At 43.5% G+C, this 22,405-nt stretch overlaps 2 protein-coding genes and 1 long non-coding RNA gene across 6 annotated transcripts in view; all 3 read right to left on the bottom strand.

The window, feature by feature from the left end:
* The window catches only part of cpsf1 (cleavage and polyadenylation specific factor 1), an 18,913-nt gene extending 11,438 nt beyond the window's left edge, over positions 1–7,475 (bottom strand). Inside the window, exons 1-19 of one of the 2 annotated variants that reach the window (XM_053675268.1) lie at positions 7,363–7,475; positions 5,813–5,981; positions 5,134–5,161; positions 4,917–5,050; positions 4,746–4,826; positions 3,876–4,027; positions 3,569–3,715; positions 3,243–3,382; positions 2,793–2,903; positions 2,595–2,688; positions 2,389–2,476; positions 2,149–2,289; positions 1,930–1,981; positions 1,649–1,743; positions 1,348–1,422; positions 1,095–1,175; positions 636–728; positions 243–359; positions 1–127 (exon numbers count right to left, since the gene is read on the bottom strand). The exon at positions 1–127 is cut by the window's left edge and continues 15 nt beyond it. In XM_053675268.1, coding sequence (XP_053531243.1) covers positions 1–127; positions 243–359; positions 636–728; positions 1,095–1,175; positions 1,348–1,422; positions 1,649–1,743; positions 1,930–1,981; positions 2,149–2,289; positions 2,389–2,476; positions 2,595–2,688; positions 2,793–2,903; positions 3,243–3,382; positions 3,569–3,715; positions 3,876–4,027; positions 4,746–4,826; positions 4,917–5,050; positions 5,134–5,161; positions 5,813–5,956 — 1,900 coding nt within the window. In that variant the 5' untranslated portion in view covers positions 5,957–5,981; positions 7,363–7,475. The remainder of the gene's footprint in view (positions 128–242; positions 360–635; positions 729–1,094; positions 1,176–1,347; positions 1,423–1,648; positions 1,744–1,929; positions 1,982–2,148; positions 2,290–2,388; positions 2,477–2,594; positions 2,689–2,792; positions 2,904–3,242; positions 3,383–3,568; positions 3,716–3,875; positions 4,028–4,745; positions 4,827–4,916; positions 5,051–5,133; positions 5,162–5,812; positions 5,982–7,362) is intronic. The other variant, XM_053675269.1, reaches the window with a different exon arrangement.
* Positions 7,476–8,880: 1,405 nt separating this feature from the next.
* On the bottom strand, positions 8,881–22,389 carry parp10 (poly(ADP-ribose) polymerase family member 10). 3 transcript variants are annotated; one of them, XM_017454905.2, is made up of 13 exons: positions 22,089–22,389; positions 21,749–21,812; positions 21,094–21,269; positions 20,760–21,002; positions 20,444–20,674; positions 14,921–15,945; positions 13,331–13,546; positions 12,545–12,659; positions 12,321–12,451; positions 10,891–11,686; positions 9,897–10,027; positions 9,486–9,657; positions 8,881–9,345 (listed from the first exon to the last, which is right to left on the bottom strand). In XM_017454905.2, exons 3-13 carry the CDS (start codon positions 21,266–21,268, stop codon positions 9,047–9,049), a joined length of 3,534 nt encoding a protein of 1,177 aa, XP_017310394.1. In that variant the 5' UTR covers position 21,269; positions 21,749–21,812; positions 22,089–22,389; the 3' UTR covers positions 8,881–9,046. The 3 variants fall into 3 exon arrangements, with proteins under 3 accessions (XP_017310394.1, XP_047006473.1, XP_017310393.1); XM_047150517.1 differs by lacking the exon at positions 21,749–21,812 and having other exon boundaries at positions 21,094–21,375; XM_017454904.2 differs by lacking the exon at positions 21,749–21,812.
* LOC128629063 (uncharacterized) lies at positions 17,172–19,246 on the bottom strand. The gene is made up of 2 exons (XR_008393384.1): positions 17,895–19,246; positions 17,172–17,860 (listed from the first exon to the last, which is right to left on the bottom strand). It is a non-coding gene; the product is annotated as an uncharacterized LOC128629063 (long non-coding RNA).
* Positions 22,390–22,405: the final 16 nt, after the last annotated feature.

The raw sequence follows: 22,405 nt of genomic DNA, 5'->3' as shown, positions 1-22,405 counted from the left end.
GGATGCCCATGGGAGACACCTGGATGATGTATTTATTGTCTCCAATGTTGCCGGCGTAGAGGGTGGGGCCCTGAGTGGCAAATCCACTCGTGTCCAGCTCCATGATCTCCTGCCCCGTCTGCAGGATCTGCACGCACACACAGTTTACTTCACATTCCGCACAGTCTGTGTAACGAGCTCATGCTACACAGGAAAAGACCTAAAAGCATGTGGCAGAAATAATCCGAGTCACAGTTTCCTACCATGGTGGAGTCTTCTCTGCTCAGGATCAGGAAGCCATGTTTGTTTTTCTCATCATCCACAGGGAGCTCCTGTTTCTCCACGTCCTCCTGGGTCTCTCTCTCGCCCTCTGCTGGAGGCTGACAGGACAAACAGGAGAGTCAGTAAATGAACACGGGGAAAACAACTGCTTGGAAATGGTAAAGTAAAATACGATCATGAGAAGAGTGATAGAGCGCAGGTCGAATTAGCAACACATGCTCATTAGCAATGTCCCAAATGGCACACTAATAATAATCTAACAAACACCATGTGGTCTGCAACATTCAGCAGGTGGAGCTACACGACTGGATGGATTCATAATACCGTGCAACACTTTAATAATGACTACACTCCTCTCCACACACCCACTTCACCTGCTCAGGTTTCTCCTCGTTAGAGATAACAGTCCACATGTCCTGACACCCGGGGAGTTCAAAGGTCGTCACCACCTGGGGTCTGATGCTCCTCTGGAGAGAAAAGAAAGAAAACAACAGGATCAGATTTACATTAACACACCAAAGACCCACAAGGATTCAGAGAATAACAACAGACGCGCAACAACAGAAAATAACACAACGTAATACAATATAACAAGGTACCACTATAACACAACGTAACAACGCAACGTAACACTAACACAACGTAACAAAACATGATACAACAACCAACTAACACAGCGTAACACTACAGAACATGTAAAACAGTCGTCTGGTGGCTGTTCTGTATAAACCGTACATCTCTTATCCCTCCACGTTTCCATAGTAACCACTCGTCGTGGCCGAGGAGAGAGACCTGAGGCTCTTCTGGAGCATGTATAAAGGTTAAAGGTTTACCTGCAGGACCGACAGGGCGCCGTTCTTTCCGTATCCGGAGCACACCACCACCTCCAGGTCAGGCTCGGGGTTACTCTGGAACTGAAGGAGGAGGAGGAGGAAGAGAGAGAGAGAGAGAGAGAGAGAGAGAGAGAGAGATGCATTTCATTTTATATTCACTCCTTTATCAGAAACGTGTTCTTCTGATATTATTATTATTATTATTATTATTATTATTAAAGAGCTGCACGTCCTAAACCACCACCAGGTTTACCTCTTCAGAAAGGAAGGCCGGTTCTCCCATCGACGCGTTCACACACGGCCCGATGTTCAGGATGCTGTCACACACCTGCGGCACACACAATACACAACACTCTACCAACCAACACTACACTGAGGTACCTACAGGTCAGGGTCAGGAGAGCCAGCGTTCATGCTGAGCACGACATCCACCCGAAAAGTGTCAAAGAAAAGCTAGCCGTGATGTCACATGATCGGTTTAGGTGTGTTTTTTTTTTGTGTGTGTGTGTGTGTGTGTGTGTGTGTGTGTGTGTGTGTGAGATGTAAACTCTCACCTCAAAAGAGTAGGTGGCCAGCTGAGTGCCTGACTGAGCTTCACTCCCATAAACCTCGATCTCGTCCAGTTCATCCAACATGGAGGCCTTTCCTGCTACACACACACACACACACACACACACACACACACACACACACACACACACACAGCTAGGTATGACTACATAGATATATAAACTATTCAAACAAAGTCCAACAGCAAAGCAAAATTAAATTAATCTCTCTCTCTCTCACACACACACACACACACACACACACACACACACTCACACTCACACACCTGACCAATTACTGTTCGAGTCCACGCGTTTCTTTTTATTTGGTGGTTCTTCCTGCAAATCAAAAACACAGGAGAAAGACAACAGGTGAATATGTCGTGTGGTTTGGGACACGCCCCCACAGTGGACTGATGATGGTGTTTATGTGGCCTATGTAGTGAGTGTGGTTTGGGACACGCCCCCACATGTACGGTATACAGTAATTAGAGTTGATGAATGACCTGTTTGTCCTTCTCCTTGTCTCGCTCCTTCTCTGTGCCGTCGTCCGAGGCGCTCTCCTGCGGTTTCTCGGTGTACCTCAGCAGCAGAGAGTTCCCCAATCTAGAACCCAGGAACAGGAACCCCGGCTCCATCGTCACCATCTGCACAAGAATGAGCCGTTATATGAATTATAGTGATGCTCGTGGTGTGACGAGGTGTGTGTAAGTGATTTCCCATCATGCTTTGCGCGCGTGACTCACACAGGTGGTGAGGACGCTGGCGGCTGCCTTGTCGAAGTGGAACGCTCTCACGCTTCTCATACCGTCTGTTATCAGCGTCAGGACATAACTACACACACACACACAGAGTTACAACTCTATACTCTATTAACGAACTTAATAAAGAACACACAGGAACAGAGTGTGTGGATGAGAGCCTGAGAGACTCTGTTCCTCCTGAAACGCACATTTCTCCTCCTTTCAGAGAGATGACCATCTTATCAGAGGTGATGAAGGCGGCCTGAGAGCAGTCCAGAGTGAGCTTCACCTCCTCCTGAACACCTGACACACACACACACACGATGAGTAACGTTGCTTAATGTATTATTATTAATATTACTGTGTATTTTATTAGTTACTTGTTCAGGAGTTTAGAGGAAGCTTACGCAGAGGGAACGCCGTCGTCCCATTGGTCTGGCTGTTGAGAGACACCCCGAACGGCGGGACGCTCTGATTCAGGTACAGCAATGAGTTCACAGCAAACACCACCACGCCACCTAGGACACGGAGACGACACAACACACACACACACACACACACACACACACTTAAAAACCTCAAGATTCACTTCAATTTGATTCATTGTGATTCTGATTCTTGAGTAAAGCGTTCACTGCGTCATGAACTCTTGATTCGGTTACGACGCTTTAGAAAACAACTGTTTCATCTCAAAATGTTGTGCTGTGATACGATCCGGATCCTTTACAAAACGAATATTTCTAATCTGATTAGGAGTCGATTCTGTTTTGATTCTTTATGAAAATATGTTTCAGTGCTGTAAATCATGAGTATAAACCGTATAACAGTGTGTGTGTGTGTGTGTGAGTGTCTCTGACCTATGGGTTTGGGCACAGCCATGACCTGTGTGCAGTCGAAGGGCAGGTTACTGAGGGACCAGATGACGGGGTGGACCTTCTGCATGATGTTCAGAGAGATGGCCACGATGCTGCACGTGTCCTGACGCACGGCAACACGCCTACGACAAAAATTAAATGATTATATTATATAAGCATTAGCAACCACAGCAAGAGCCAGATCATCAGACAGATTAATAATAGCACAGATTAGCCCCACCCACGTTACTTTCAAAAGAACCTTATTAAGAAACACTCATGGATTCCCGAATAATAATAATAATAATAATAATAATAATAATTCATACCCAGGCCACGTCTGGTTGGGCTCGTACAGGATCAGAAGCGTCGGCTCGTAGTAACCGTGCAGGAATTTCATATCGATGATGTTCAGGAGCTTCTCATCGAGCTCACGCACGTCAATGATGTAGCTGGGGAGAAAACTGGACTTCTGCCTGCAGGAGAGATGAGAGATACTGAGTGTGGTTTGGGACACGCCCACAGTGTACTGATGATGGGGTTTATGTGGCCTATATAGTGAATAAGGTGCACGGTTTGTGACACGCCCCCATAGTGTACTGATGCTGAGAATGTGGTCTTAAGTAAAAACCGTACCCTTCTCCAACGATCCCCTCCTGCTCGTCGGTCAGCGTGTCCTTCCTGAAAGGCAGTACGACGAGCTGCGTGCCGTAGACCAGCATCACCGCACAGCGGTTCTCCGGATCCACGCGCACAATGGGGATGTGTACGTTCTGCACAAAACCATCCTGGAAAAATAGAACAAAGCAAAAAAAACACTGAGTCACTACGAATCAATTCGGTTCTGATTCCTCAGGAAATTATTCCATGCTTCGAGAAATCTTACATTTCTCCATGAATCAATTTGATTCAGATTCTTCACAAAATGATTCAATGCTTTGAGTAATCATATGTTTCATAACAAATTGATTTGATTCTGATTCTTTAGGAAATGATTCACTGATTCAAGAAATCTTACATATCACCATGAATCAATTTGATTTCCGATTCTTCAGGAAATTATTCAATGCTTCCAGAAAGCTTGCATTTCTCCATGAATCAATTTGACTGGTGATTCCTGACAAAATGATTCAATGCTTTGAGAAGTCCTGCATTTCACTGTGAATCAACTTGATTCTGATCCTTAAAGAAATGATTCAATGCTTGGAGAAATTTTACAGTTCACCATGAATTCATTCGATTCTGATTCTTTACGAAATGATTCAGTATTATGAGAAATCTTATATTTCACTACCAAACGATTTTATTCTGATTCTTTAGGAAATGATTCTCTGATTCAAGACATTTTACATATCACTATGAATCAACTTGATTCTGATTCTTTAGGAAATTATTCAGTGTTTTGAGAATTCCTACATTTCTCCATGAATGAATCAATTTGATTCTGATTCGTCAAGAAATGATTCAATGTTTCGAGAAATTAACCCCATTAAACCCCGAACTCACCCGAAGCTCCGGCTCCTCGAAGAAGTGCAGCGAGAGGGTCTTGAGGTCATGTGTCCCCGGGTCGTACTCCACCACTGACAGCTGTCAGGACACACACACACATTATTACACACACACACACACACACACACACACACACAGTAACCACGTGACTGGTTGTTTTATTAGCACCTTGGCGTCTTTAAAGCTGAGCAGTAAGGCGTCTCTGTTCGTCGCCACGAGCTGCACGCTGGCCATCGACATCACGTTACCGAAGAGCGAGAAAGACGCCACCTGCTCCAACTTCTCCTTACGGCTCTTACCGTCTGAAACGGCGTTACATCATCAGCATCATTAACACAAATAAAGGTGTGTACAGGTGTAAGAGAGGATAAGATAAGTTCCTTACCTGATGATTTATCGGATTTTGTAGAGCTCTAAAACAGAAAACACCAATTTCTCTTACACACGCATTCATAAACTCACTGCTTCTCATAATAATAATAATAATACTTTTATTGAATGTATACAGCACCTTTCACAGAGGTTAAGGCTTAAAGATCACGGTCGCTGTCATGCTGTCACTTTAGGAAATTGCTCACTGAATCAAAACATCTCAGATGAACTGATTCAATATGATGCTTTTTTACCACTCTGTAGAAAACGACTCATTATGCGCATAATGAAATATCCAATTTTGGAATTTCTCAAATTTGATTAAAATCCCAGTTTTTAACTCGTCTGATTAGGATTCTGATGCCTCAGGAAAACAGTTTTAATTTTACTTTCCATCACCAGTCTGACTGATTCTTTAGGACACGATTCAAAGCAGCATGAAAAAGAGTCGATTCTACCGTATTATCATTCTTTAAGAAACGATTCAACAAACGACCGAATCTCCGACTTTATCCGAGCACTACAAGATCTCCACTACTTCAAGATCTCGAATTACAGTCTCATCCGATTCGCTACGATTCATTTAATCGTGAATTTCACCACGATGTGATTTCAACAGCTTGAACTCAGCGTGGAGGCGTGACTTCAGCGTCAGTGATGATGATGGTGAGTTATGATGTGTGATGGTGAACCTCATAATCGTGGATGATCCTGTAGACGTAGAGCTGCGACGTTCCGGCCACCACCAGGTTCTTCTCCTCACTCGAGATGAAGTTACAGTAGACGGAGAACTCCACGGCGGTGGGGTGATGAGCCTGACGGAACACCGCGTACATCCTGACGTCTCGGCCGGATCGCAACCTGGAAGAGTGAGGAACACCGGGATTAGCCCCAAATCACACCCTTTACACCCACACTACAGTCCCAAATCACACCCTCCACCCTCAACACCCACACTACAGTCCCAAATCACACCCTCCACCCTCTACACCCACACTACAGTCCCAAATCACACCCTCCACCCTCTACACCCACACTACAGTCCCAAATCACACCCTCCACCCTCTAGACCCACACTACAGTCCCAAATCACACCCTCCACCCTCTACACCCACACTACAGTCCCAAATCACACCCTCCACCCTCTACACCCACACTACAGTCCCAAATCACACCCTCCACCCTCTACACCCACACTACAGTCCCAAATCACACCCTCCACCCTCTACACCCACACTACAGTCCCAAATCACACCCTCCACCCTCGACATCCACACTACAGTCCCAAATCACACCCTCCACCCTTTACACCCACACTACAGTCCCAAATCACACCCTCACACCCTCCACCCTCGACATCCACACTATAGTCCCAAATCACACCCTCCATAGTGTAAAGTGTAATCCAATAGTGTATATTTAAAAAATATTAGTAGTGTATATTTAAAAAAAATATTTTCATCTGTCTCTAAGCCACATTGAAAATGCACCCTATGTAGGGTAGATGTCCAATAACAAGCCACTATGTAGTTTACTACTCCCTAAACAAGTGCACTAGATATAGTGTAAAACAACGGACTAACACCCAGGATGTCCAATAACAAGCCCCTTAGAATTCAGCTGTCTGCTCTGTACTGAAGGGCACTACACAGGCAATGAAGAAACAGCTCGCACACTATGTAGTGCACACTATCTCCACTTAGTGCCATTCGAGACAGAGCCATTAGTAGTTATGTTAGTACTCATATCCGTATTAAACAGAAGTACAATATTCAACACTGTAAGTGCGTTAATAAAAACCTCGAGGAAAACGGTATGAATGTTTATTCCTTCCGTTTTATGACTGAATTAAAATGAGGGAGTTGAATATTTATTTATTAGCTCATTAATCCAAAACGTTAACACGAATATTTTACCGCCTGGATATAAAATGTGAAAGTGTTTTAATTTTGTTTTATTCAGGACATGAGATACACAACCTGTTATTATTATTATTATTGTTATTATTATTAATAATAATAACAATAATAATAATAATAATAATAATAATAATAATAATAATAATAATGTTCTATTCGTTGCTGTCCCACGGCTAACCTGCAAACACGCTATCGAGGAGTTTTATTGTTAATATTCCTAATAATCCGCATTTTGCTTCCCTCACCCCGCTTTACAAACATGTCCGATTTCATACGATTAACACTTTCATCTTTTCTCATAAAATTATTCAGTAGTTAATTACCAAAATAAAAATAAAGAGCTAGCCCGGTTAGCTAGCTAACACCAATATTGTTGCCTGGTCCATTCATCACACATCCCAGAATTCCTTGCGGCAACGGTGCAGCGCCGATACAAGTCCGGAGTCAAAGAAGAGCTCAATACACACAGTTCCGAGGGCTTCAGAAATATACAACAACAACAACAACAATAAAAGAATAAGAAAACCCGTTTTCTAACACACATCCTGTCAAAATTATTACATTTTAATAAAGTACACGTTAGTGTACACCTTCTGTCTAAAACTAAAACTATCATTAAAACGCTGAAATGTAAATGAAAACCCTTGTTTTTAATTTCTTTCCCATATCTGTGTGCAAAGGTGGCACTGAGGAAAGATGAAAAGTGAAATGAAATAACGCCATTTTGCATTTTAATTTTGTGTGTCGTAGAAATAAAAATCAAATCAAAACATTCCATTTTCCTCATCATATCTGTATTTCAGGGCCATCGTCAAAATTGAAACGCTCACATGATTAGAAGAAAATCCCAACTATAATATCATTTTAGACTTTTTAAAGATTTTCTTGACGGACTGCAGAATAAGGGCGTGATCTGAATGTTATTTTTGGCAAAGAATTCCTCCTGTACAATTTAAATATACATTAAGAGAAAAAAAGACACTCCAGGAACTCAGGTCAGGTCGCATACATGGAGAATCCCGTCATCTTCCAAGGAGCTTTTGATGATTGTTTTCTAAAGGCCGACCGTTGTTGACCTGCACGTGTCAGCTGATGAATATCAAACATGGTAATTGCTTAAAAATACCATTAATCACACTCAGATTCCTAATATAAAAACAACAACATGAAATAGTCTGAAATAGTTAATCATTTGACTTGAACTGGTCTGGTGATGATAAAACCGGAACATTTAGTTTGGTGATAAAAAGAGCGGAATATAAACGAAAGCATCTGATACTGGCCGTGACATAACAAGTGGATTTTGATGCTCTGGAGATGTTTCTCAGGCATCATGGATTCCAAGCGATCGATTAGTCTAAAACCAGGTTGCCTCTGGCAGGAGGTTACAACATTAAACTAAATAATGGGTCCAAACCTACATCGCTGTCTCGACTGTCTCGATCTTCCTATCTGAACCTTGTTTTAAACTCGGTGCTGTGAACTGAAGATGACGTTCACACGCACAAACCTGAGAATATAAACGACATTCAACTGTTACTGACTGAGCTCTAATCCTTTTTATTATTACTATTATTATTACTCTCTCAGGAGGCGTTACTAAATATTAATGGTGATTATGGGGTGCCAATACTTCTGAAAACAGTGTTTTGTGGTATTTAAAATGTAAATCCCGGTGGTTATTGTGTATGTTTATTAACAGGGCTTTCAATGATTATTATTATTATTATTATTATTATTATTATTATTATGTTAATTAGCCTCAATGTGAGTAAACCAGGTATAAAGGTTTGAAACACACTCTCTCACACACACACACACACACACACACACATACTCACTTTACGTCTTTATTTGATACTTTATTTGCATTTTTCACGGCCGCTGATTAATGAGACGTGTGTAAAATCATGTGTGTGAGAGTTTGGAAGTCTGAATGATAAGTTGTTGTAAATCAGAAGTGTGTATGATGCAGATATTGATGATTGAGGAGGAGGCGTGTCCGCGTCACACGGGCCCCTTCAGGCAGGTGATGAGGTACTGTGGGTACGCCTGCGTGTCGTTGAAGATGACGAACAGAGTGGGCTCCCTCACGGTGTCCACGACGCTGTGGTAGCGCACCGGGATGCCCGAGTCCTGTCTGAGCGGCGCCGCTCTCATGTCGTGCTTTCCCTGGATGAAGTCTCCCGTCAGGACTCTGGCTACGAAGATGAACTTGTGTCCGTCGGCGTTGGGGGGCGAGTAGGTGTCGGAGAACGAGTAGGAGGATTTCACAGCGAAGTACACGCCTTGTCCGAACGCCGTGGCTGTGTGGAGAGAAAAACGAAACAAACGGAGTATTTATATCTCTGCGACGGGTTTAAGCGCCTGGAAAGTGTGTCTCGATCCCAAACCGCTCTGTTTGTTTGTCAGAGGACTCGCGAACCCGGGCGTGTCGGCATGTTACCGTTTTTGCCGCAGAAGCTCCTGTTGAAGCCGTGGATGCAGATCTCCTTCACGCTGCTCTCGCTGGTGCCGTGGTAAAGCGTTCGCTCCACATCGCCTCGAACCTTCTGCTCCATGTCGGCCTTCTTCAGCCGGTACTGACTGTACAGCAGCCGGTTCATCAGCTTCTCCACCTGCAGGAGGGGTTTATACACGACAGGAGCCGGTTACCTTCGCTTACACCACACCACCTTCCAATTCTGGATTGTGATTGGTCAGAAAGTGTCGATAAGTTTTCAGTAAAGTAGCGCAGCTGCGAATCACAGGTTCATTCTTAATTAACGCGCTCGTTCTAGTACGCTGTCGTTTCTATAGTAACAGCACGATCACAGGGACTCGTCCAGCCGCTTGAGCGGAAAGCGATTCGGCTCACCTTGACGATTTGGACGTTGTTCTGTTCAGCAGAAAGGCCGCTGAAGAATTCCGCAGTGACTTCGTTATATTCTTCGGAGTCTTCCTGGAGTCTCACGGCGTCCGGGACGTCCGACAGCAGGCTGTAATCGTCTGAAAGATGAAAGAGATACAGGTCTTTTACGTTCATTCAGCTGACAAAAAGGACTTACAGGTATTCCTGTCTAAAACAGGCCTCAAGGGGGCGCTACAGTACAGCACTTTTTTTTGCTAACCCCTGCACCAGAAAGTGTAGAGGCAAAAATATTTAAATATGAAAAAGGCGCAAAAAACATTAAGCTCCGCCCACTTCGATTTTGAGATAAGTCAGACGATATATAGAACTGTTTTTTTTTCTCGCTGCTTCTGATATGAGTCTTTATTAAACCTGAGTCAGATGATGTTCAGACTAAACCTGATTAGATTTTTCCTATTCGACGGCGTTCAGCCGTAATGCACTACCGTATCTGACCACCAGGACGCCAGGCTATATCTTTATAACAGTTTTGTGTGCCGACATCAAATCTGATACGTAGACATGGTGTAAAATTTTGATGCAGCCTACCGGTTTATACCAGATTCGGCTCTTGCTTGTCAACAGACATACGTCTGTAGCGTAAAACAAGCGACACGTTCTCCAATCACGTTGAGTTTTGTGCTTCTTCTGATTTAATTGGAAAAACACGTCTATTATCTGTAAATTTGGCATCGACATGCCACTAGGGTGCGCTCCTTTCCTGCGACTATTTGTCCGTTCAATATAAAATATGGCTCATTTCTATTTTCTCTGAGAGAGACTCTATCTCAGGGGAGCTTCACATCCTCAGCTGCCAGGCTTTCTGCATCGGGTCAAAGTGCTTGGACCCCGATGATCTCTGCTTAAAGCTGTATTATAGATATTTATTATGTTTTACTCTACAGCCAGCGCACCGAGTGTTAGGAAGACGTAAAGAAACTGAGCGAACATTCCTAACGACCTTGGAATTCGGTGTAAAGGTCGACAGAGCTGACGAGTTTCCTTGAAACGGGCACGGCTCGTCCGGACGACACGCTGAACTCCTGCATCTTCGTAAAATCGATGATATACGGCTGGTTGTTGAACAGGATGTCGAGCTTGTCCTGCTTCATCCTCCAGGCGTTTTCGATGAACACCGTGGCTTCGGGCGAGTACGGCGTCGCCGCCGTGTGCTCTCTGTCGTGCCACACCCACTGCACGGTCTTCAGGATCTCGGCGTCCGTGGTGCCCCCGGCCGCTTTCTCCAGCAGCTCGTTCAGATCGGGCATCGCTCCGGCGACGTACTGCTTAAACCCCGAGATGATGGCGGTGGTGCCCTGGATCTGGATCTCCACGCCATGCTTCCTCCTGATGAGGTCCAAGCAGCGCCGGTGGAAGGCCGACAGCTTCCTGAAGCTCTTGTGCTGCAGCTTCTCCTCACACTGCCTCAAGCCCACCTTCTTCCCCAGAGCGATATCCACGCGCACCAGGTCGTGTGTGTAACACGCAAACACCTCGATCTGCGCCGTGTTCGCCGCTCTGATGGCGTCCTGCAGAGACACGTCCACCACCTTCTCCAGCATGTGGGTCTCGTCCACCGACGCCGCCTCGTCCTTGGAGAGTTGGAGGACTTTCTGCAGTTCCTCTTCCGCCAGGCGATCTGGGTCCTGACTCTGCTCCATGGACAGCTGGATGGCCAGAGACAGATAGGCGTCTTCATCCAGACTGACGCGGTCTCCCTGCTGATTCTCGGCTGTACTCGAGTCCTGTGTTTCTATCTAAAAGAAGACAACATACCGCCTTTAAGACCCTGAGGGATTCAGGCAAATCACAGATGTCTTACAGATGACTTACAAAGAATAAGTGCAGGAAAACAAACTTTCATCATTTTACTATCTCAGACATATCTAATTAATTAGAGACTATCTCGAGACCTCATTACCCAGAAATATCCGTCTGGAAAAGTCCTTATCATCTCATTAACAAGAACATCTGTCATTATCTGAAAACAGCTCATCCCCTAAACAATATCTCATCTAAAAAGATCTCGTTTTCTAATTATCTACAAAGTATCTCATTCTCGGAAAATCCTCTCATTTTGAGTTATCTATAACACTCCTCATTATCTGGAAACACCCGGTCCTTTCTAGAAAACTTCTCCTGAGCTTACCGTTCGTCCGTTGTTGGTTGCACAGGTTCCTCTCGCATTCACCCTCGTTTTTTTACCTCACAGTTTATCTCATGACTCCGAGCTAATACTTTTAAATAAATTGACATTAATCAGGATTCATCATCGTTCTACATTCACAGTTGGAAAGACAACGAGACTTTAACGTTTGAAACCAGACTCCATAACAGATAAAGATCTCGAGCGTTTCTTCCTTCTCCAGGAGAACCTGCTCCTGGATTTACCTGCTCTCTTGAAGATAAGTCTGAGTACAGGTCCATTTCCTCCTCCTCCTCCTCCCCCTCCTCCGCCGCCGCGGTGTGAGGGCGATCACTCTCCAGCAGCGACAGTATCTTCTTAGCCTCTTCTATACAAGCTGAGGACGTGCGTGACGTTAACCCAGTTAGTACTCCATCTCTTTAGAACCGCGTGAGAACAGAACCGATGGGGAAATAATAAAAACGGGAACCTGAGGTGTCTTTATCGGTCGCCGCGAGCTCGCCAGCCTCCAGATCCGGTAAACACTGAGCCGACGAGGTCCTCACAAAGTTCTGACTCATTTTCCACGCCAACGCAAAGATGTCCTGCAAGAAGAAGAAGAAGAAGAAGAAGAAATCTAAACCATGTAATCCACACGAATCCTAATTTAAATGAAAATAGTTTTACTGTAATAAAGACCAAACACGATGATAAGCAGAAGACTTTCACACAAATCCTCACGTTAACTCTGATTTTAAAGAGCTAGATATTTTCAGAATTCATCATAACCTGTTATAACTTTCAAAATAAAAGGGACAGGCTTCACGGGCTGTATACAATGCGGTGTATATTTATATAAAATATACAGTTAATTTCTGCCCGGATTCTTTTTTTAAATCGTATTTATTTTATTTGCGCAGAAATCCTCTGTGTTTCTTTCATTTCTTTCCTGCTGGATCCTGAAAATTTCGCTGAAATGTTATCGATGCCGATTTTAAAGAGCCAAGTTATCATTTTACTTCAAGACTTTAATAGAGAGACAATTTAATAATGAAATGATCCACATGCAGCAAGCAACTTATAATCCTATAAGCACAATTTAATCATTCATTTATTTTTCATGAAGTTAAATAATTGAACATTACCTGCAGACATCGTTTTATTCCATTACACACACACACACACACACACACACACACACACACACACACACACACACACACACATATTTAAGTGAATGCAACAGCTTGTCGGATCGTACGCTCTTTATGGTTACCTGGTCCTCCAGCGGCTCCCAGTACACCCTCTCCAGATTGATGTAGACCTGGAACTTGGCGGTCATCTCTCCCAGGATGCTCATCCCCTCGGGGTCATGCAGCAGGAAGCGCGCGATGCCGGGCTGATTGACGGTGATGATCTTGGTGTACGTGGAGGACACCAGGTTGGACAGAAGCTCGGCTGCGGTCTGACACACGATGGGGTTTCCCTGGATCTGTCCATCAACATTCCAAAAAATAATCCCATCACAATCCCACCTCTCACACCTCACCTCATCCAAACACGTACATTATCACCGCACAAAATAACATGGAGACATTCCACAATAAACTATTCAACCAAATGACAGAAATAAATTCTTCCTAATGAATAAATATCAGTGTTTTATACGTTCTTCAAGAATAGATGAACTGACGATGAACTTAAAATGTATTCATCAATTGTTCAGTTAAAAAGATTAAATAAACGAATGCATGAGATTTATTGTAATATTGGAGAATATGATGTATTTTAAATGGATATTTATATTTTAGTGTTTGTTGGTCGGTGTTTTGTTTTTAAACACAAGTTTTATATCATTATACCAAATGAACTGATTAAGAATAAAAATTTTATACTCTTTATATATATATAGTGTTTTGTATTTACAGTGGATATAAAAAAGTTTACACACCCCTGCAAAGGTTTTGTGATGTAAAAAAAAGAAAGAAAAGAAACTAAATTAAATCGTGTCTGAACCTTTTTCACCTTTGTTGTGACATCGCAACACGTGACGAACACCCGGAGATGTTTTTGTGGGGGGAAAAAAAGAAAAACGAAAAACTTCCAATCCCCAGAATGCAGAAGTCTACACACCCTTTTATGACTGTGAACCAGGCAGTGTTCGGAATCCACCAATCACATTCACACTCATGTTCAGTACTAATCACTGTACACCTGCCCTCAATTAAAGTGACTGATTAACTGATTAGATAAAGTCCAGCCGTTCCTCTAGGATTCTCCTGACACCTCCTGGGTAACCTCCAAGTGGAAAAGCCCTGGGCCACAAAGATCTTACAGAGCAGGTACGGGATCTCGCTGTTGAGAGATATCAACCAGGAGAGGGTTACACAAACCTTCCGAGGCATTGTGTAGACCATGGAACGCTGTAAAGATAATCATCAACACGTGAAGAAAATATGACCCGACAGGGACACTACTGACGTCAGGACGTCCCTCTAAAACTGACGAGAAGATCATTTGTAGATCATTTCCCCTCTGGATAAAAGCGTCTGCTACATGAATGGATGTACACATGAGATCAGGAGGAACTGCTCAGGGAGGATGCCGAGGGGCCTGAACAAGTTCACAAAAACCTGCCATTTTAACAGGGGTGTGTATACTTTTTATATCCAGCGTACGTATTTATGAATGTCTTTTTATTTAAAAAATATATATATTTCAAAAACTGATGAAAATAACATTCCATGCATGATTTTATAATCAAATAATTAGAACACAAAATCTTATCAAATAAAAATGCTGTTTTTTTAAAAATACTGTATTTATAATAGTTTAAAAGTCATTGCAATGAAAGGGAAGGACTCACGCTGAGCCCGTCCCCAGTGTCGAGGGGGAAGATGATGGCCTCGGCCATGTCCATGAGCAGCTGTTGATGGTGCAGCTGGACGTAGGTGAGCATGGCGGGCTGCATGCTGATTACAATCTCCTTCTGTATGGGTGTGCTGAGGAACCGAACGATGTTGTCCTTCACCTCCTGCTCCATGTCCTTCAGCGTCACCACGGAGACGGCATTCCCCTGGGACGACGCTTCGATGCTGCTTGGGTCCTGAGTCAGGAGGAAGGTTTTCCACTCCTCAGAGTTGATCATGTACTCGTACTCAGGATCCACGGGCAGGACGAACTCGCTGACCGCACCTTTTATCACCTCGCTCGCCCGGGTCACCATCTGCATGGAGGCGGAGCTTACCTTCAGCACACCCCCCGTCACCGCGTACGTGCAGGGCAGTCCTTGGAACTTCAGCTCGTCGGTCAGTTTGTCTCTGACGTCCTGTCTCTGGAGGAAGTCGGCTTTCAGAGCGCTGACGGGGACGTGGACCTGCGACACGCCGCTCAGGAACTCCAGCAGCTTGCTCTTCAGTTTCTCAGCTTGGTCTCGGGCGGGGCCTTTCACCTCCACGCTGTTCTGCGTCACTCTGATCTCGTACCCGGGGTGAGACTTTTTCAGCTTGTCAGGAAGGTCGGAGAGGGCGAGGAGGTCACGTTTAGCAGGGTCGGGGACGGAGACGTGGCAGACGCAGGGCTGTTGTTCAGGTGGAGGTTGAACGACCTGCGGAGTGTTTGCGGGAAGGTTTGCATGTTGTGGAGTCACCTGGAGGCCAGGTGTCAGGTTCTCCTTACTGTGGGACAGTGACGGTGCACCGCTGAGGAGATCAGAGTGTGTGCTGCTCGCAGGTGATACGGCGCTAACCTGATCATCTACACCCTGACCCGTCCCGTTCTGTAAACTCGTCTCAGATGCTCCTTCCTCCGAGTGCAAAAAAGAATAATAAGGTTTCACAATCAAGTCCCTCTGCTCCAGTTTGTGAGGCTTCTGAAGTACGCTGTCCACAGCTATTTAACACAAAGATCCCAAAAAAGTCATTTCATTTTCACACAAGTCTCGATTAAACATGTCATAATAAAAAACTGGACAGAAATGAGTTGAAATAAAACACTCAAACAGCAGCTGAACCTCCGAGTACACTGATCTGAGATACTGCTTGTGGGCGTGGCTAAAAATTCTAATGAGCATGCTTAACTGACACCTGTGTAGCAGTTACACAGCTTCTATGTAATGGGTGTAACCTGTGTAGTGGGTGTGGCTTGTGTTTAGTGGGTGTGGCATCTCTGTCAGTTCCAGTGAAGGACATGCAGCCTGTGTGTATTAGATGTGGCTTCTATGTGTGGTGGGTGTGACCTTTGTGGTGAACGTGGCCTGTGTGTGGTGGGTGTGGTCTGTGTGTGGTGGGTGTGGCCTGTATATAGTGGGTGTGGCCTGTGTGTGTGGTCTGTGTGTAGTGTATTGCAGCGCCGTTGAGAAAGAGAAGTACGACACCGCCATAGACTCCTGTAGGAATCGGAGAACGCGGAAGTGACGCGTGTCCCGGGGGAACCGAAAGTTCCCAACACTGAATCCCATTCATTTCCCAAACACAGCCGCTGGTAAACTACTGCATTTTTAAAAAATGTTAACGCATTCGCTGGTATTTTATGTGTCCAGCTCTAGTTAATGTTTATGGTTCGAGAAAGTCTCTAACTGCAGTTAGCCTGAGCGACACTTCACTAGCCTCCATAACCAGGAGTCAGCTGGCCTACATCTACCTCACATTCACTGCGGGTCTCGGCGTTCGTTCACTATAAAGTTTATATTCGGTGATTAGATTAGCTGTTGAAGTTAGACTGCAGTAGTTTTAGCTCGGTGTACCTAATAAACTGGCAGCGGGACGTGCGGCCCAGCTTTGACGAGACTGATGAACACTGACATGTGTAGGGAAAGATTTTGAAGAGGACGTTACCGCGAGCTCATTGGCTCGACATCACTTTAGCGTCTGGGTGACGTTCACTTTGAAATGACCTTAAGAACACTTTCTTCTCTCTCTGTAGGAGGTGACGGGGAAGTGCAGAGGTGCGGACCATCTCAGCTTCCAGCTGTTCAACAGATGTGACACTCTTATCATTACTTCTTTCATTTATTTATTTAATACAGGAAAATAATACAACATAACCACACACACACACACACACACACCTCTACACACACACACACACCTCTACACACACACACCTTTACACACGCACCTCTACACACACACACACACACCTCTACACAATCACACACACCTCTATACACACACACACACACACGCACCTCTACACACACGCTCCTCTACACACACACCTACACACACACCTCTACCTCTACACACACACCTTTACACACACACACCTCTACACACACACCTTTACACACACACACCTCTACACACACCTCTACCTCTACACACACACACCTCTACACACACACACACACACCTCTACACACACACCTCTACACACACACACACACACCTCTACACACACACCTCTACCTCTACACACACACCTTTACACACACACACCTCTACACACACCTCTACCGCTACACACACACACACACACACACCTCTACACACACCTCTACCTCTACACACACACACCTCTACACAATCAAACACACCTCTATACACACACACACCTCTATACACACACACACACCTCTACACAATCACACACACCTCTATACACACACACACCTCTATACACACACACACACCTCTACACAATCACACACACCTCTATACACACACACACCTCTATACACACACACACACCTCTACACAATCACACACACCTCTATACACACACACACCTCTATACACACACACACACCTCTACACAATCACACACACCTCTATACACACACACACCTCTATACACACACACACACCTCTACACAATCACACACACCTCTATACACACACACACACCTCTACACAATCACACACACCTCTATACACACACACACCTCTATACACACACACACACCTCTACACAATCACACACACACACACACACACACCTCTACACAATCTCACACACCTCTACACACACACCTCTACACACACACACACACACCTCTACACACACACACACACACACACACACACCTCTACACACACACACACACCTCTACACACACCTCTACCTCTACACACACACACCTCTACACACACACACACACACACACACCTCTACACACACACACACACCTCTACACACACCTCTACCTCCACACACACACACCTCTACACACACCTCTACCTCTACACACACACACCTCTACACACACCTCTACACACACACACACACACACACACCTCTACACACACACACACACCTCTACACACACCTCTATACACACACACACACACACACACACACCTCTACACACACACACACACACACACACACACACACACACACCTCTACACACACACACACACACACACACCTCTACACACACACACACACCTCTACACACACCTCTATACACACACACACACACACACACACACACACCTCTATACACACACACACACACACACACCTCTACACACACCTACACACATCACACTGCAGTTATTATAAACAGGTGCTCTGCTGTTTATGAAGGACGTTAAAATTACCCGGGGCTCATTAATACTTTCCTTTTTTTCTTCTCTATTTCCTGCATGCGGACGCGGCCCCGCCGCCCACGTGAACACCTGATCTAGAACAGCTACACGTGTTTTTTGGCATCGAGAGAATCCAGTCATATATACACAACATTTATAAACGTTTATAAACACCCCCCTGCCCCACCCTCAACCCTGAACATTCAGGGGGAAAACAAATAAATAAAAATAATTATATATAATAATAAGAGGTACGGTATATATTTTTTTAAATCCCTGGATATATTCTATAATAAAATCCCCGGATATATTCTATAATAAAATCCCCGGATGTATTCTATAATAAAATCCCCGGACGTATTCTATAATAAAATCCCCGGACGTATTCTATAATAAAATCCCCGGATGTATTCTATAATAAAATCCCCGGATGTATTCTATAATAAAATCCCCGGATATATTCTATAATAAAATCCCCGGATGTATTCTATAATAAAATCCCTGGATGTATTCTATAATAAAATCCCCGGATGTATTCTATAATAAAATCCCCGGATGTATTCTATAATAAAATCCCCGGATATATTCTATAATAAAATCCCCGGATGTATTCTATAATAAAATCCCTGGATGTATTCTATAATAAAATCCCCGGATGTATTATATAATAAAATCCCCGGATGTATTATATAATAAAATCCCCGGATATATTCTATAATAAAATCCCCGGATATATTCTATAATAAAATCCCCGGATATATTCTATAATAAAATCCCCGGATATATTCTATAATAAAATCCCCGGATATATTCTATAATAAAATCCCCGGATATATTCTATAATAAAATCCCCGGATGTATTCTATAATAAAATCCCCGGATATATTCTATAATAAAATCCCTGGATGTATTCTATAATAAAATCCCTGGATGTATTCTATAATAAAATCCCCGGATGTATTATATAATAAAATCCCTGGATATATTCTATAATAAAATCCCTGGATATATTCTATAATAAAATCCCCGGATATATTCTATAATAAAATCCCCGGATATATTCTATAATAAAATCCCCGGATATATTCTATAATAAAATCCCCGGATGTATTCTATAATAAAATCCCTGGATATATTCTATAATAAAATCCCCGGATGTATTATATAATAAAATCCCGGGATGTATTCTATAATAAAATCCCTGGATATATTCTATAATAAAATCCCCGGATGTATTATATAATAAAATCCCGGGATGTATTCTATAATAAAATCCCTGGATATATTCTATAATAAAATCCCGGGATATATTCTATAATAAAATCCCGGGATATATTCTATAATAAAATCCCTGGATATATTCTATAATAAAATGTCTTGCTGAATGTAACTGTTCACCTTGTTTATTTCACACTATTGACCAAGCTTCCTTCGTGGGTTAAACTGAGCAGCTGCTTGCACTCACTGATATTCTACGTTACGGGAGCGATCCCCTTTTCCTCCAAACGTGAAGACAGGAAAACTGATGAAGGCCGTCTCTCCATCACTCCCCAGAGGAAATGCTACTCTAAATGTAGTCAGTGTAGAAATCAAAGCACACTGTGTGTTAATATTTACGGAAAATTGCTGCTGCTGTCTGTCGCGCTTAAACGCGTTCAAATAGGTTGACGCACGGACGTATTTGGAATGATTGCGAGCGACGTGAACCACGTGACCGCGCTGCGGCGAGATCAAACCGTGTCGCAACTCTCTCTCCTATCGGCGCTGAACAGTGTATCGCATTTGAACAGCTCTATACGCCGTAAGATATTAAACGCGGTGTGACTTATCCTGCAGGGAGAGAAGCGTTCACCTACACTGCACATCTTTAAAGGAGACTTTAGCCAGTTGTTGAGAGATCCTGCTCACGGCCGTCACGTCTCCTCCTCCGCTGCGGCTGCTCTCAAAGTACAGCGTGAGCAGATCGTCGGTCAGGTCGGGGGTCAGGTTTCCCACCACAACGGAGTCTGTGCACTCCACCTGCTCCAGAGTGAGCCTCGCCCCGTCCAGCGCTCGCTTGGAAACTTTGCTGCGCATCTTCTCAAAATCTGTAACGAAATGTCCAACAAGCACGCGTGAGATGTTTAATTGGGTAAGAACACGTGGCGTTACCGTGCGTTTCTACTCGCTGACCCTCGGCTGCAGGCTGGTGGAGATGAATGAGGACCAGGTCTTTCCCCGGAGACAGATAGAGGGTGTAGTTATCCGTGTCGATCCCTGTCAGGTTCTCCACGTAAAGCTCCAGCATATCACGGTTGGGGTTCTGAGAGAATCCGCGCAGCACTAGTTTCCCATGATCCTTTGGGGGTTTTTTGCGTACAATCAGTCTGGCATCGCTGAGAGTGTGGGGGCTTTTCTGCACGACTCCCATCGCATCTATTCAACACACACACACACACTTCTAGTGCTCTGTTTGTAAAATACACAAGGAATATGATAAAACATTTCATACATATAAGAGTCTCACCCTCCACATTTTCAAACACCAGCACGGCTTTGTCTCCTGTCCGCTTCAGAGAAATGACGTTCCCTCCTCCAGACCTCCTCCTGTTTTCAAAGTAGAGCAACAGCAGGTCGTCATCCAAGTCATCAGGGATCTGAAGGACCTCCACGCTGCGATCTTCCAGGCTTCCATCCTCCATCCTGGTCGTCAGAGAAGAAACACAGCAGACGGGAAATTCATTTAGGCTGTGTTCCAATCCTCTTCCAATGAAGTAAAGTCCCTTCGTGATGGAGAATCAGAACGAATCTAACAAGTAATGGATTTATAAAAATGTATATATATATATATATATATATATATATATATATATATATATATATATATAAATAAATAAAAGATTTTGGGTTGACGTAATTACTTTAAAAGTGCAGGCGATCAAGTCACCTTATTTCTAAAACTGATTTCAAACATCTGGCCAACGTTATCAGTTACCAGAGTTATTAAAGTCTGTAACCTTCTGATAACAGCGTGCCTTAAAGAGAGAGACGTGTATAGAGCACTTCCAGTCCACAACAACAACAAATACTCGTTAAATTATTATCGAACAATGTTAACCCCTACACGGCTGATCACAAGCTAGTTTAGTGAAATGTTAAAAATGTCAACATGCAGCACAAACCTGTTGCTCAAACCCTGAACTCCTGCATGATGACACACTGCTTCAGGGAAACTGAGCTCTCTTACTTCAGATCAAATAAAAACGTATTAGAGCGATACGGATATATACATATATGTGTTTATATATTTATTTATACACACATATGTACATAATATGGATCATGTTTATTTTTTATTTTTTTAATCATTTCTCTTGAACAGAAACTGAAACCAACCTGCTAGCTCAGTGTTCCATTAAACAACAGCGTATTAACAGTTTATAAATGATTCACACACACACACACTATGCGAATTAAAACAATAGAATATAAGTGTGTAAAGTTGATATTTTAATGTCTCACCTGAAACGCTGCTTTGTTTCAGATCATGACGCGAAAATCTGTTTTACTTCCGGTTATTTTTATTTATTTATTTCACGCAGTATCCAAACGACTGCTGAAAACAACGCAAATATTACACATTTAACATTTTTAAACGTGTTAACGGATTACAATTTTTTTTTTTTTTTTTATAAATCAGCGACAGAGAACCTTTAGTCAAGTATAATATCACTATTTCTGTTTATTTTTAATGCGGAAAAAACAACCCAAAACTACACTCGACTCGAGCGACAACGTCATCTTTGATGGACCAGGAAGTCGCTTGAGTAAGGCGCGTG

The sequence above is a fragment of the Ictalurus punctatus genome, chromosome 24 (assembly GCF_001660625.3).
Source record: "Ictalurus punctatus breed USDA103 chromosome 24, Coco_2.0, whole genome shotgun sequence".
Taxonomy (NCBI): Eukaryota; Metazoa; Chordata; class Actinopteri; order Siluriformes; family Ictaluridae; genus Ictalurus; species Ictalurus punctatus.
This window is presented reverse-complemented; position numbering and strand designations above follow the sequence as displayed.

Excerpts from the sequence above, each read along its gene's own strand:
- parp10 (XM_017454905.2), bottom strand. The coding sequence starts at position 21,268 with ATGGAGGATGGAAGCCTGGAAGATCGCAGCGTGGAGGTCCTTCAGATC. Across the intron at positions 13,547-14,920 it reads ACACTGGGGACGGGCTCAGC|ATCCAGGGAAACCCCATCGT; the intron begins GTGAGTCCTTCC and ends GTTGATGGACAG. Across the intron at positions 9,658-9,896 it reads ACAACGTCCAAATCGTCAAG|GTGGAGAAGCTGATGAACCG; the intron begins GTGAGCCGAATC and ends CCCCTCCTGCAG.